The sequence below is a fragment of the Montipora capricornis genome, chromosome 7 (assembly GCF_036669925.1).
Source record: "Montipora capricornis isolate CH-2021 chromosome 7, ASM3666992v2, whole genome shotgun sequence".
NCBI classification, from domain to species: Eukaryota; Metazoa; Cnidaria; class Anthozoa; order Scleractinia; family Acroporidae; genus Montipora; species Montipora capricornis.
Window position 1 is genome coordinate 31,498,491 of NC_090889.1, and position 15,043 is coordinate 31,513,533.

The window sequence follows — 15,043 nt, forward strand, 5'->3', positions numbered from 1 at the left end:
TATTTTCAATTCACTGTATGGTATCGACGCTTGGTAGGCTAATTTGCACTTGGACAAAAGAATTATAAATTGACCGCCATTTATGAATAGGGTCTATAAGTTTTGTTCCAAAAGGCCTGGAAGCACAGAACCCTCAACATTTTGCGTCCAGTTTGATCACAGGTCACAAGAATCCCGCATTTTATGCAAATAATGTGATTATTTCGAAAAAATTTGGGATAAATCGGAGTTTTAGAATAAATTTCGAGATTTTTAGAGATAAAATTTGGTTTTATAGACATTTTTTGGAGAATTTCCAGACAGATTTTTAGACCATTTTTTAGGCTTTTGTATCTAGGGCTACTATATCACACAAAATTACGTAATTTCATGACACCTAAAATACCCAAAAAGTAGAATGAAACATTGCAACAACCACTTAAAACCCTTGAACAACATAACAAAATACAGCAAAAGGAAAGAGAAGCACGAATGGACACAAATGGACAAGATTGAAACGGATTGCATTTGGGTAATTTTGAAAACAGTCGGCCGACGTTTTTCAAGTTCATGGCAAATTGCCTGGATATTTACGGCCGTTTTTGCTCAGAATCGTCTTGTTTGCGGTGTAACGATAATTTCATCAGTAAAGGAATCGCACATTACAATTTTCGAGTTTTAAACTCGTCATAAACTAAAAATGTCCACTTAACACTCTAAAATAGCGTGGCATAGCCCCTTTAAAAAGACAGTTAAGAGAACAAAGGTACGAACAAAGACAACAATGTATTTTGTATTCAAACACAAGTAATGAATAGTGCGTGGCAAGATGCTTATCCCTCCTAAGACCATTTGCTAAGGACACCCCACCAATCAGGAAAAAAAAACCACCCGGAAGAAAATCATTCAGGGGCACCCAACGACAATATGATTCAAAACCACTAAACATAGCATTCTTAAACGTATTTTGGTATTTAAACGGTAGATATAGGCATATTTTTATCCCCTAAAAATTTTTCATCTGTTCGGATTTCCTAGCTGAAAGTCCAGTAATCCGAAAATTATAGGGATCAAAACTTACCTTTTCGAAAATTTCAGCCAGAAAAAAGGCTCTCGAAAATTCTAGGTGACCTTTTTAGGCTAAAAATCCATTAAAAATGGGCAATTATATCATCTTTTTGATGTTCGAAAATCCTAGGACAGGCAGTCAAGCAAGAAATTTTACAACAAATGTTCCGAAAATTCTAGATCTCAAATCGTCTTCCGAACAGATATTTTCCGAAAATTGACGTTGGGTGCCCCTGATCATTTCCCATTGGTATTAGATAGCGGATTAATTAATTTGGATTGCAAATCTGACAATCTTGTATCCCTTCGTATAACTCTGATTTTACATATAAATGCGTTCCTGCAAAATTTGTAGTTCTATTAGTGATTTTGCAAGCCACACTGGACACACTGAGGCAAAGTCTTCTCCATAGTTGTCACAGCATAGTCACGCTAGAAAAGAAGATAAAAAATCGCCCCCCAAAAAAAGTGCGTAAACGATGTGTCGTTGATCTTAACTGATTTAACTGCTAAATTTGTTTCGCTTTCTTCCTTCAAGGATGTCATGTTTTGCTCCAATCTAAAATTCTCAGAGCTCTCTTTCGCTATTTGTGACTGTTTTTCCGTAAAGGACCACCGCCGGATGTAACGCAATCTCCTTGTCAAACATCTTTTGTAACTACATGTGAATATGGGTAGAACCAAAGGAACCTTGGTAGAACCACTAACTCACTGCGAAAAGTCCAGTTCCGTTTGCACACCGGATCTCAAAATCCCGTGCGATTGTAACCACGCCTGGTATAAATAAGACATGGTTCCTAAGCTTAGCGGGTAAACATCAGAGATGGCCGGCGTAAATGTTATTGCCCTTTTGATTTTGCTGTATTTCGGTCAAGGTTTACCGTATGGATTTCAAGTTAAACTCCTTCCTTTGCTTCTTCGCAAACAGGACTTCTCCCTCTCTAAAGTAGGGCTTAGCCGCCTTCTCAGTTTGCCCTGGATTTTTAAATTTACAGTCGCTCCTTTGGTAGACAATATGTGGTCTCTGCAGGTTTGGATAGTGTCCGGATCACTCGCTATGTCTGCCCTTTGTTTTATATTAGCCTTCGTTGGAGTAAGCAACACGTACTTCCTTCTTATTTCCGTATTTTGGATGAATCTTACGACGGCTATTCAAGACGTCGCTGTAGACACCTTTGCCCTCAGTTTGCTGAAATCCTCAGACCTCGGTAAGTTTTGGCTCTACGTAAGCGGTTAACCTAACCTCCTGGTAGGGGAGGGGAAGGCGGAGTACAGCGAGGCTGAAGATGTTTTAAAATTACCCCCACCCACCCCTCTGCTCTTTTGTGTGATTGATCACAAGCCTGCATTTCCCTGCTGACAGATTTTCTTTTCAGAAACCTGTACAGAATAGAGACTCGGGGAGAAAGCCTGCTAAGGGCTTATCACTTTTAAATTCTCCACCCATCACTCCCTCAAACCTTATTCATTAACAGATTTTCCTGAATTTATATTTGTTTTATTTATTTACTTATTTATTTATTTATATTTTGTTCTTGTTTCTTTGTTTTTGGATTGTATTTTTTTGTTTGGAACAGTCATGCTAACCAGGCTTGGTGGGCAAAATTGCATGTACCTGCAAGCTACCAGTCTCAAATGAGATTTCTAAAGGGCCCGACATTAGAACCAATTTGTTATTGATGAAACCATCTACACCTATTTTTCTCATAGGAAGGGGAAGCACTTACCAAGTTGTTGGATATAAAGTGGGTGTTATGTGTGGCAGTGGTCTTCTGGCTTGGCTAAGAACATCTTTGGGGTGGCAGTTGCTCTTCTGTGTATGGGGTTCATATTACATCATCATCCTAACTCTTCTACTTTTCAACTCCAAATGCTATGCACTAGAAAGTAAAAGAGAGGAAATACCTTATAGAAATGTGAAAGTGAAATCTTCAGACACAGTTGCATCCCACAGCACAATTAAAAACAAAGAGGACTACAGGCAAAGCACTCGCCATGGTGGAAATCAAGTTTTATCTTCAGATAATGATACTGCTAATCTAGGGGGCCAACAGATTATAAGAAATATAATTCAGACCCCTGGGTTTTTGTGGCTTTTCGCGTATCTGTTGATTTACAAAATGGGTGAACAAGGTGTGGTCAGTATGCTACCGTTGTTCATGATAGACCAGGGAATCCCCCATGAACAAGTGGTTGTGATGTCCGGCATATTTGGACAGCTTTGTTCAATATCTGGGTCAATGATCGGAGGATGGATTGCTGGCTTGCATGACGGACAGAGGTATTTGTAATTACAAATAAATCTTAAAACAGATGAATAGAGCGAGTTTGATTTCATTCGAGTGTCGTAAAACCAAAACCAAAGTAATTACTTTGACCACACAAAAAGAACGGAGACAATCCAGTAAACCAATCAAAACTTGTAATTACACATAGCCTACACCAAGGGCGGGAAAATGTGCACGGGCGAGCCACGATTGGTTTTGGTTTCACTTCTGATTGGTTGAAAAACTGGTACGACAACTTTGAACCAATCACTGAGTGAAGTAACGCAAAACCAAAGCAATTCACTAATTACTTTCGACACTCAATTGAAAACCGCTCTAAATATATGAACAATTAATTATTCCAAAGAAGGGTGACTTCAGTCTAAATGTTTGGTGGGCATGACCACTTTTGCTTGAGGACATCTATGTCATATATATTCATTCCATTGTATTTTTGATATTTTATTCAATACCTCTTCACAAATGACATATAATTATTGTCATGTTTCATGGCGTAGATAATACTAAATTTTACAACTCACCCTAGTTTTTCAGTTTGGTTGTCTCAGTCTGTGATTTCAACGAGCGATTCCTATAACTTGCACCTTGATGTGAAATATGATGAGCACATATATATCCTTAATTAATACCTCAGGAGTGAGTATGGGGATCAGTTTTTTTAAACCTGGCTCTGCCACCATGGTGCTCACCTAAAAAAACAAAACCATTGGTTGTCATAGTTCACTGTGAGCACAAGCTTGAGTATTAAGGAAATATGAGAGTTTCAATTTTCAAAACCATAATGATTGTTATTGACAAACAACTGAAATACACTGTTTCTTACTTTACAGACTTGTACCAAAGACTTGAGTTCTAACATGAGTTGGTTGGCAAATTGTTTAGAGCACATGAAGTGAATTTGAAAGTTCTATCTCACTCACATGTCCTAAGTAGTCCTAGTATCTTGGCAGTCAATTTCTTTCCCCTAGTCAAATCTTGAGGATGCTTTCATCTCTCACACTTTATCTCAGAATGAGCAAGTCTTACCTACAAAAATTATTGGTGTGAGCAAGATGATGCTACTGGACTCTGTAGAGTAACCACCGAGTGCTGATTTTCGTCACTATTTAGATTAACCAACTGAAAATATTGATAAATTATTATTGAATAATTCATTATCAATGTAGTTTTTTTGGCCTACAAGAAGGCCTTGGAAGTGCATCTCAGACACCAGCTCCCATGTTAGATTTTAATAAATAAATATATTTGAATTTGAAGTCGAAGGTGTGTTTTTAACCAGGATTGTTTTAACTTACCCCTTCATTACTGTAGGTCGTGGGTGATGACTTCTCTGCAATATGTGTCCTGTGCAAGACTGCTTCCAATAGCTATTATTTGGCTGCTGTCACAGGTGACTTTGAGCAAATACTCTGCCGTCATTTTGGAGTGCTTCCTTCAAATTATTGGCGGGATCATAACCACGAAAACTTTCACTCTCATTTTCTTGAGTGCCAAGAATTCACCAGATGGTAGCAAAGCATCGCACAGTGCTGTCCTGGCTACTGCAGAGGTCCTTGGAAAATTGTCCATGATCGCAATTTCTGGCATACTAGTGGACATCTTTGGCTATCAGAGATTTTTTGGCTTATGTTTGATATTAGCTTTGCTGGTTATTCCTGTATTGAAGGCTGTAGTGAATACTCCGAACAAAAAGACATTATGAAAAGAAGACTTTGCGTCCACGTACTTGCAATGACTGCACTACTGTGGGGGTCAACACAAGACTTACTCAAACAGATTCAATTGCTGACAAATGTGGAAGGGGTGGGAAGGAAAATGATGTGGAAGGGATTAGTGTTATCTGTCAGAGTGCAGTTTAAGTATTCAAGATTATGTAAAATATTAAAGAATTTCAGTTCTTGGCTTATGTCTTAGTCAAGGTTGTCATGATTGTAATATGCGTTTACAGAAGGGCTTCTTACGGGGCCGAGAGAGGGTGATTAATGGAGTAAACGACAGAGTCGCGGACTACACTAAATACCCATTAACAGACTTTGACAAAGTCTATAACAGAATGTGCTATCTCATTTACAACTTAATACAAGTAGTGGTTTGGACATATTATTAAAAACCATGATCCAAGTAGTGTTGTAACGAACAATATTAATTATATTACTGCACGAGTGCGCATTGGATGTGAGATGATAGCTATTAAACCAACGAGGCGTGCAAGCAAAATATTTGTTTTATTAGAAACGTCCACAAAATATGGATAAATCTTCCCTACTTTAAAATTTTGTAAAAATAGAAAACTGATGTGTGTAGTTATGGATATTTGTAGAGCATTGTGTATAGATCGTATGTACCTGTCCAATAATTATTGATGGCTTAACCCAATCAACCCTAAACCGGCCATACTTAGTATTTCACTCTGTCTAATGCCAGACGATTTTTCTCGTCAATGGGGAAGCCCCAGGAGTCAATGGGTTATTTAAGCCAATATAATTTTTAATTCTTGAAGAATGTAAACAGGTTGGGTTGAACATAGTGACTATTGTATCGAAAGGTTCTAGGTAAGTATTTACTGTGGTAGTGAGCCTGCTTGTGCCAATACACTACAGTGAGTATGTTTGATATAGAATTTTACTGCATTTTCATTAATGAAAATATTTAATGTGCCATACATACATTTGTAAGTGCTTCTCTCTTCCTGACTAAGTGTCAGATTATTTACTTGTTTTTCCAGGGTACATTGGAGGCGCACATCTCCAGCCATTGGCGATTCGTTGTCTCCATGGATGCTTCTCTCTACTCAGAGGGAATGCGTGCTTAGAGAATTATGCCTAGAGTATCGTGAGTGCAACGAACCACCAATGTCTGGAAATCTAAATCTAGGCGCTTTCTCGTTTTGGCTAAAGCTACAGAGGTGCTTAAGTATTGTTTAGGGTCCATAGTTTTGGAGATAATTATGTCCAAAAATGCACATAATGATTATTAGATGCACCACGATTTTGACTCATGTAAGTGTCATGAAGTGTCCCCTTGCTCTCCACGACAAGTCTAACATCACTCGAATCTTGGAATACAGACAATTATTAAGGTCATTAATTAAGTTAGTGTCCCACAAAGTCCAGTCCTCAAGTAAAGATAAAACAGCTGCAACTGCAGTTACCCTCACTAAAAAGGAATGCTAGCCCTTACACTTGAGGTAGCAAATGCTTAGACTTGAGGGGACACTTCCTCTTCTATACTAAAATTGGGTGTCCATCTAATTATGCTCATTTCTGGACATACAGCTGTCAGTGTAGTTTTCTACAGTAAGTGAACATAATTACTTACATGTACCGTCACTTGCAACTACCCCCCCCCCCCCCCCCCCCCCCCTCCACTTCACCGGAAGCAAAGTCAGCAACGCGTACGGGCATTTTGTCTTTTGCAGTTTTGAAAACCTTGCTTGAAATTCCTACCTAGTTTATTTGTTGTAAACACCATGTCTTGCGAAACGGCGCCACATGGCAGAACATGTTTTTGTCACGCGTGTGGACAGGTAGTTGCAAGGACGGTATTTTATTTTTTACAATATTTTTGTTGAGTATGTAAAGGAGAAGTTGTAAATTTAAGAAGAATCTTAAAGTAAAACAAATTGAAAAGTATTTATATGTGGTGCATGTTTGAACATGTCTTTAATTGCTGTTAAAAATGCTATTAAAGTTTAACCTGGTTATTGTTTTTCAGTTTGTTTGTTTTCCTGTAAAGACATCATTTTTCAAATAAGAGAAATGGCACCCTTCTTAATATCATTATGACAGGTTATGTGTGTTAGTTACCTGTAGTTAAGGACGTTCGCGCCCATTGCTACTGCGCATCTTTTTGCACATGTCACGCACACGTCATGCATCGTAGACCACGCAAGTAAACACGATGCTAAAGGCGCAAAAATTTTCCACAAGAAGGGAACATGAAAGTATGTGGCATCATGGGATAGCTGTGGACCCAGGTCTTCTCGGAAATGTCACGCAATGGCGTGACAGTGCGAATAGACAATCGCTTTGAGAACTTCGCAGCGATTTTACTCTCTTGAATGCTCGGTGACCCCCATTTTTCTTTCCGTAGATCACTTCCTTTCTTGATTTTGTCCATTTTAACAAAAAACAAAAAAAATCTGTACGTGAGAAGTTACAAATATTTGCCCTTTTATGCTCTCGTGCGACCGAAGTTTTCTTTCTTAGACTAATATGTATCGTTTTTCAAGGTCTATTTCACCTCAGAAAAAGACATCAGCTGCAAAGGTTAATTTAGTTATATTAGTTATGTTGAACTGAGTTACGTTTACCTGATCTAAATTTCACTCATGTAGCTTTTTTATTGCTGACAGTTGTAAGCTAAGATCGTCTTAAAGTAACGCAATCTTCTAAAAATGCACCTCATGATCTCGAAAACGAGGACGGTGACCCCCCATTTTTTTTGCCTTTTTGGCAAAAGTAGATCATTACCTTTCTGCGTGGCAAGTTTAAAAAAAATCTGTATGTGGGAACGTTTTGGGTGCGAACGTCCTTAATTTGTAATATTTAAAGAATCTACAAATGGCACTTGGCATTCTCAGGCAGCATGTCAACGACTTACCTGCAATGTTTAAGTTAAAGGTATGTAAGAGTAGCCCCCCCCCCCCCCCCCCTCCAAAAAAAAATGAAAGTTGTTAAAATTTATTTTAGCTAGTATCAAAAATACCATAATACTCTTTGTTTGTCCCTCCAAAATTTTGCAAAAGCATTGTCCTTATTTTCTCTTGGCACTTACAATGGTCCCAAGAGGAACTGGAAACAATGCTTATGCAAAATTTTGGAGGGACAAACAAAGAGTATTATGGTATTTTTGGTACTAGCTAATTGAAGAGACATCTAGGTGACACTCATAAAAGAACCAACTATACACCGTACATTTTTGTTGTGTTTGAACGCACTTTCTCAAGGACATTGTCAATAGAAATTCTCTTAATTTCTGCAATTCTCTGTGCAGTAAAAATAGCCATTCCTGGATTGCTCCATTTGTTGTGTTTGTCACCAACTTGTGACGGCATAAAATATGGTGCATCTGTTTCCAACAGAAGTCTCTCCATGGGTGTGTCAAACGCCAGTTCGTGGACATTCTTAGCTTTCGCAAAGGTTACCAATGCTGTAATACCAATAAACAGGTTTGGAAAATGCTGGCAAAATTTTGCCACAGACTCACTTGACCCTGTGAAACAATGCATGTGAATCCTCCAATCAGAGGGAACACATGCTTGGAGAATTTCCAAAGTATCAGATTCGGCATCACGACAATGCACAACCAGTGGTTTTTCAAGTGTCACGGCCCAGTTTGCTTGCTTCGCAAAGACCTCCTTTTGAATGTCAGGAGGGGAGGCTGAGTGCGACGAATAGTCCAACCCCACCTCCCCTAAGGCAATTGCTTTTGGATGTTCAAGGCATTGAATAATTTTGGCCTCCAAATCGTCATTGTAGTATTTGGCATTGTGTGGGTGACAGCCAAATGTTCCCCACACCCCCTCCTCGGACAGCACCTCTCGCCATGTACCAAACGATGAAAACGCCGCTGGATCACAGAAGGTTGTGATACAACCTTCGAAATTTGGCGGAAATGGGACCCTCTTCTTGAAATCTTGAAAACTCCCATCATGTCTAGCCCTTTCAAAAACGTATTCTAAATGACAGTGAGTGTCGATAAACGTTTCTTTACAGTCCGGATATGATACCTCAGTATTCCTTCTCCCTGAAGCTTTTGTTGTATTTCCTTTCTCATCTTTTCGATCGCCTGTGGCCATGTTGGGGCAGTCTCTCTGAAAATGCCCGTGCCTACCACAAGCAAAGCACCTCACTCTTTGCAAGTTGGAGCTCGCTTTCTCCGGACAATCTCTTTTCATGTGGCCAGTCTTCCCGCATTTGAAGCACTTTTTGTCATCCATTGCTCGATTTAAAATAAAGTTAAAAAATTATTGCGATGTGATGTTCCAAACTCTTTACTAGATACTGCATGAAGTATCTATGGAATGTCCCTCTAGTTGGATATGAAGGCCTGGGTACAAAGCTCAGCGTCAAATTCAAGATGGCGGCCACGCTAGAAACGTATGTGAATCGTATCCTTTGGACTACTTTATAGGTAAAATGCGGCCGATTTCTGAGAAATTACACCCAAATAATTTGAAAAGTCTTCAATTTTGGAGGGAGAGCGTAAATGATGGAATATGATCTTTTCGTGCTATGTTGATTGCGACTTATCTTTCTAATACAAACTTGAAAAGGGGTTGAAGATCGCTTTTAATTAAATGAAAGGTCTCTGACGTTTATATCCATGGTCAAGTTTTCTTCGGTCATCTGATAATTTTTTGGTAGCTCAGGGTGTCTTTTATGTCTGCAAAAAGATAGATCCATATCAGTTTTATTACTTCAATTAAGTTTACCTGGATTCCTTTGTCGAATGTTAGGCTCTTTGTAGTTGCTTCAATTCTGCTCTGCTGAAATTAAATCCTTCACCACGTAACCTCCAGACACTGTTGCAGTTATAACCCAAGATGGGAGAATGATTGTGGTGAGTACATTTGCTGTGGGGATTCGAGGGAAAAATGACAAGATGGTTTCTTTGCCTAAATGCCGTCAGTTGTGATGAGTGTTGTTCCAAGTGGCGTGTATATAATTATGTAGACGGCACAGAAATCGAGTGAGGCTTTGCGCTACGGGGAATGTGAAGGATGGATGAAGAACCTTCGCTGATCAACAGCATCAGGAAATCCTTTTGTGTGCATCACCCAAGGTCTGGGAAAAATCTTTTACTTGGGTGGGAATCCACGACCTCTGGATTAGATCACAGTTGCTCTACCGACTGAGCTACAAGGCCAGATGGGAGCAGGCCATAGGAATTTGAGGACAAGTCGGCTCGGCCTATTAGCCAAGTGCTATGTATGAATGACTGAGTGGCGTGTGTATGTAAATGCACAGAAATAAGAAAACATACTGTACATGTAAGGGCACATTATTTTAATCTGTGGATTGTTAATGATCACTACATTGGAGGAAGAGACTTGAAAAAGTCCAGACTCCCAGAACTGTGTATTTCTGCTTCACACAGCTCAACTTATTCACTTGGCAAGCCAATTGGGATTGCGTTAGTTTAAATTCCATATGAGGTAACGTATATTAGAGCATAGTTAATAGATGTAGGCTGGTTATGAAACTCGACAAGTTTCTTTGTTTCATGTTTTTGTTCGCTTTGTTGGCCTTGACCCTTCACAAAACCCGACAAAAACACGCTTTTTTTGGCAGGATAACCAATCAAAAGCTTTGACTAATTTATTGGAAATGAACTTGTGAACCAAAAACAAAAGATTGTGAAGGGGGCCCCGGTCGGTTCAACATCTAATTGCGACTGTATTGTTCCTGCTTTTGAAATTCCCAGGGTTTCATAACCAGTCCCTAGATTAACTATGATTAGAGTACGTTTGAGAGATCATGCATTTGAGGGGCAAATTACATGTACATGTACATATAAAATGACTTAATGCGAGTGATACCAAGTTTCATATGGAACAATTTGAATTCATTTGTCATGGTTTCCAGACCTTATCATCAGTGGATTCTTATACAAACACTATTAATCTATTGATGTTGTACATGTATGTTCCTACCTACCGAAATGACATCTGATACCAACATAGGCAGTGTTATATACATTTCGATTTTTACCTTGTCGTGACTTTTTTCAGGGAACTCTCAAAGGCTTTGATCAAACTGTAAACCTGATTTTAGATGAAAGCCATGAGAGAGTATTTTCCTCGGGAAGTGGAGTGGAACAGGTCATGTTAGGTCTTTACATCATTAGAGGAGACAACATGTGAGTTAAGTGATTATTTGTAGTACAAGAAATATCAGGAAATTCATCTGAGCATTAACCCTGGATATGGAAATGGGCCCACACGAGGAACGAGAAAAGTCTCTGACAAGGGTAGGATTCAAAATCATGACTCTAGTCTTATCCAATCCAAAGGTCGTGGGTTCATTTCCCACCCAGGTCAAAGATTTTCACTTTCCTAGAGTCACCCCGTTTTCTTACTACGCTAAATGCTCAGATAGATTTCCTGCGATTTCTTGCACTACAAATTGCTAATCGTTATTTATATCATGGTGTATAATTTAGCTCAAGATTAATGATTGTAAAAGCTAAGACTTCCTCAACATACGTTACACACTTAATTGGCCACTCCCCATGAGGATTTTTCAGGACGAATAAAACCAAATCAACGAAATGACAGACAAGAACAGAACAACAACTGTTAGGAATCCCAACCTGCCGGAGGCAAACCAGTTGGCTGTTAACAAGACTAGTGCAGCCGAAAAGTTGAACCAGGGTCTCCCAGGGAACAAATTGAACAAGTGGTCAGAACGGGTCTTGAACTCGGGATGTCCGGATCTCAAGGCAAGTGCCTCAAACACTGGGTCACACTGCTTCCAAAATCAACATGGGTAAATAACACATGTGACCCATAGGTAATGTAACGTAAAAGTCCATGTATAAGCCGCACCCCCCCCCCCCCCCCAGTTAAAGTAAAATAGAGACAACAAACTTTGAAGTTGCAATGAAGTTCTATTAGAAAAAAAAGGACAAACTAGTGCGGTTTCAAAACACTGACACGACCGTTGTTTCACTTGTCATACAGTACCGCTCAGAAATACTTTCACCAAAATACGCGCACGAAACGCGTATATCTATACGCGTATGTGCGTTTAACCATACGCGTATTCTGTACCTTTATCTTGTAAGTTTACTGTAAAAAAACTTAAGATGCTCTTGGAAGGTAGGATTAAATTTGTCTCCCATGGAACCAGTAAAAAAAATAATTCTTACTTAAGTTTGTTTCCATGTCTTCAGAGCTGTGATAGGAGAAATTGATGAAGACGCAGATGCTAATTTAGATCTGAGCAGCATTCGCGCTGATCCTTTGAATGCAGTCGTCTACTGAAGGGCTTTTACTACAGATAGTATCCAAGTGGTTTGTTCAATTCCAAGATCTGCACTGGACACTTTCTGCTGCTTATTCAACGCTTATATAATTCATCTTGTTTACTGCTCAGCAAGTCGCAAGTCAAGAACTGGGACACGAATTAGTTTCAAACGTGTACAAAATTGTGTAGCGCCTTTGCATCAATCTCTGTAGCTTGCTTTGTGCTGTGTTAGTCTTGATGAATTTTTAGGGCTGTCTCTGTATCAAAATATCTCTTCATTGATGATGCTGGCTGGGCATTCGTTTTCAAAAAATTAACGGGGAGGGTTCATAAGCGAGTAACGCCCAAAGTTTGTCCGCTTTGTCCCGGACGGATAAGGCATCTCAACTAGTTCGTTTTGTCCTTCTCTAGACGAATTAAAAATGAGAGACGCGTACATGTAATTCATTTGAAATAAAAATACCTCTTAAATACAACGCCGATATTCATTTTCACCGTCAGATGTATTTTACATACAAGTATTTCTGTGTGAATAAAAGCTGTCTTAAAAGCGAAGTCTCTTCTCCAAGCGTGATAGAGCTTAACTGTGGGATACTCGGCCACTCCAAAACACGTCAAAAATTTGCGACCCGACGCGGCTACTCTGTTACGTCAAACGCGCAAACTGTGGCTATGCAGCTACTGGGCTACATGGCTAAGTTCACATAGACATCGACATCTACATTCATAACTTGCGAGATTATGAACAAGGGCATTTCGCAAGTCACAAAAAATAAAATAGAAAAAGAAATACTGAAATAAAAAAAATAAGCATAATGAGATAATAACAATGTATAAATAACTAATGTCAGTTTGCTCGTTCATTAAGGCGGAGCTCAGAGCTCTTTTGAAACAGTGAATTGGCCATTTCCGAGTTCATGTCTGCCTCCTCTTCAAAGCGAGTCTAAGTGCGAAGTTTTTCTTATGAGAATTAGTTTTCATTCACGTGTTAAGTAGAGCTAATTACCATCATAAAGACTTCGCACTTAGACTCGCTTACATGAACTCGGAAATGGCTTATTGAAACTTTTTGTAGGAGATGCGGGACACTTTCAACACCCAAGAAGAATTCTACACCCGAAACGTCTGTGATTTTTTTAAGAAATTTACTGACACTTTTTGATATTTATTTTATATCACTCTACTTGTTTAATGGCCTATTAAGTTCGATTGTATAACGTCCACATGTAAACTGTTCCAATCTTTAATCGTTCTCGGCCAAAAGCTGAACTTGTATTCAAACAATAGTAACAAAATGCTCAGGGTATACCTCGTTCTTAAAGCGTCAAAAAGGATGAAGCATCGTCGCTGATCCAGTGCAATGGAAACTTTCATAGCCGCAAAGAGACACAGATGCGGAGCCACGTATCCGCGTAGCCACAGTTTACGAGTTTGCGCGTTAACCGGTGGTGTACTCGCTCAGTCACTCCCTCAGTTATCCATTAGTAGCCGGAAACGCATTCTAGTCACCAGAGCCTCGGATCTTATGTCTGCGCATGACCCGAGGCTCTGGGAAACTCTATGTAGGAGAGCATGCGCCGTAGGGTTCTTATAGCCAAAAAATGGCTATTTGAACATTTCGGCGCCTGCTCACTCCTCTTGTTAACATGAATTCACCAATCAGAGGCGATTTTCATTGTTCACGAAAACCAATGAGAAGGGTTCCCCAGAGCTCATCTTTCCCTCAGTCATGCACAAAAGAGAAGAGGTCTGGGGTCGAGATTGCAGCAAACGAGGAAGCGTTGCTTCGAGTGATCGGGCATTCTGCAATCACTCCGAGAGTCAACTGCGGTACGGTTATGTAATTCTATTTCACCTGGAACGGGAATCTCTAACTTTTCGCTGTCAATATGCTCGTTTATGTACAATGTACAAAATTACAAATGAAATAATTCATGTTAATAAATCTAAGTATTTGACATTGGGTAATGAAACTCGTTCTTGTGGATGTCACAACTTCAAGTATTGTATTGAACACGCAAGTGATGAGGTCTTTTCAAATTCCTTTTTTTTTTTTCAAGAACAGTTAAAGAATGGAACAGGCGTCCATCAGAAATAGTCTTAGCTAGTTCTAATTCAAATTTTAAGGAGAAATTGAGTAATGACTTACAAGATTAAGTCTCCTTAGATGATGGATTTTTTATTTTTATTATTTTGTCAAATTAATTGTTACTGTTATTATTTATTTAAGATTTTTCTTAAAATTTAAAGTTAGCGTTAGGAATAGTCTGCCGCATGAAATCCGCTCTATTTCTAACATCAATACTTTCAAGCCGGCCATCTTAAGACCACTTGTTTAGCAACGCTTTTTCTTTTTCTCAAAGTTTATTTACTTTCCTTCTTAATCACGTATAATATATTTTATTTTACATTGTATATTATAAATCTTTTTAAATTTTATCATATGTAAAGCGCATTTGATCACATTTACATGGGAAATGTGCTATGTAAGCTTTAAATTATTATTATTATTATTATTATTATTATTATTATTATTAAGCGTGATGATGATATATAGTTCCTATTAATAAAATAAAATATCGGAAAAGTTGACTCTGGCTAAAAAGACATAACTTGGACGTTTCGGTTTCTCGTGTGACCTTCTTCGGCAAAATGTAAATTGTGAACATTTTCTAGGTCGATTTCATGTTGGTGAAGCAAATGGTGTTTGGCCACTAAATAATTTTTTGGCTTTGG

The 15,043-nt window shown here is 38.8% G+C and overlaps 3 protein-coding genes across 3 annotated transcripts; 2 read left to right on the forward strand and 1 right to left on the reverse strand.

Annotated features, from left to right (window-relative positions):
* The first annotated feature begins 1,749 nt into the window (after positions 1-1,749).
* On the forward strand, positions 1,750-7,043 carry LOC138056918 (major facilitator superfamily domain-containing protein 3-like). Its single transcript, XM_068902878.1, has 3 exons — positions 1,750-2,255; positions 2,758-3,328; positions 4,647-7,043. Exons 1-3 carry the CDS (start codon positions 1,871-1,873, stop codon positions 5,035-5,037), a joined length of 1,347 nt encoding a protein of 448 aa, XP_068758979.1. The 5' UTR covers positions 1,750-1,870; the 3' UTR covers positions 5,038-7,043.
* A 1,071-nt stretch (positions 7,044-8,114) lies between these two features.
* Positions 8,115-9,321, reverse strand: LOC138056919 (putative deoxyribonuclease TATDN2). The gene has a single exon (XM_068902879.1). It carries the CDS (start codon positions 9,274-9,276, stop codon positions 8,239-8,241), a length of 1,038 nt encoding a protein of 345 aa, XP_068758980.1. The 5' UTR covers positions 9,277-9,321; the 3' UTR covers positions 8,115-8,238.
* A 73-nt stretch (positions 9,322-9,394) lies between these two features.
* On the forward strand, positions 9,395-12,862 carry LOC138056920 (U6 snRNA-associated Sm-like protein LSm8). The gene is made up of 4 exons (XM_068902880.1): positions 9,395-9,447; positions 9,859-9,899; positions 11,071-11,198; positions 12,234-12,862. Exons 1-4 carry the CDS (start codon positions 9,417-9,419, stop codon positions 12,322-12,324), a joined length of 291 nt encoding a protein of 96 aa, XP_068758981.1. The 5' UTR covers positions 9,395-9,416; the 3' UTR covers positions 12,325-12,862.
* The last annotated feature ends 2,181 nt before the right edge of the window (positions 12,863-15,043 follow it).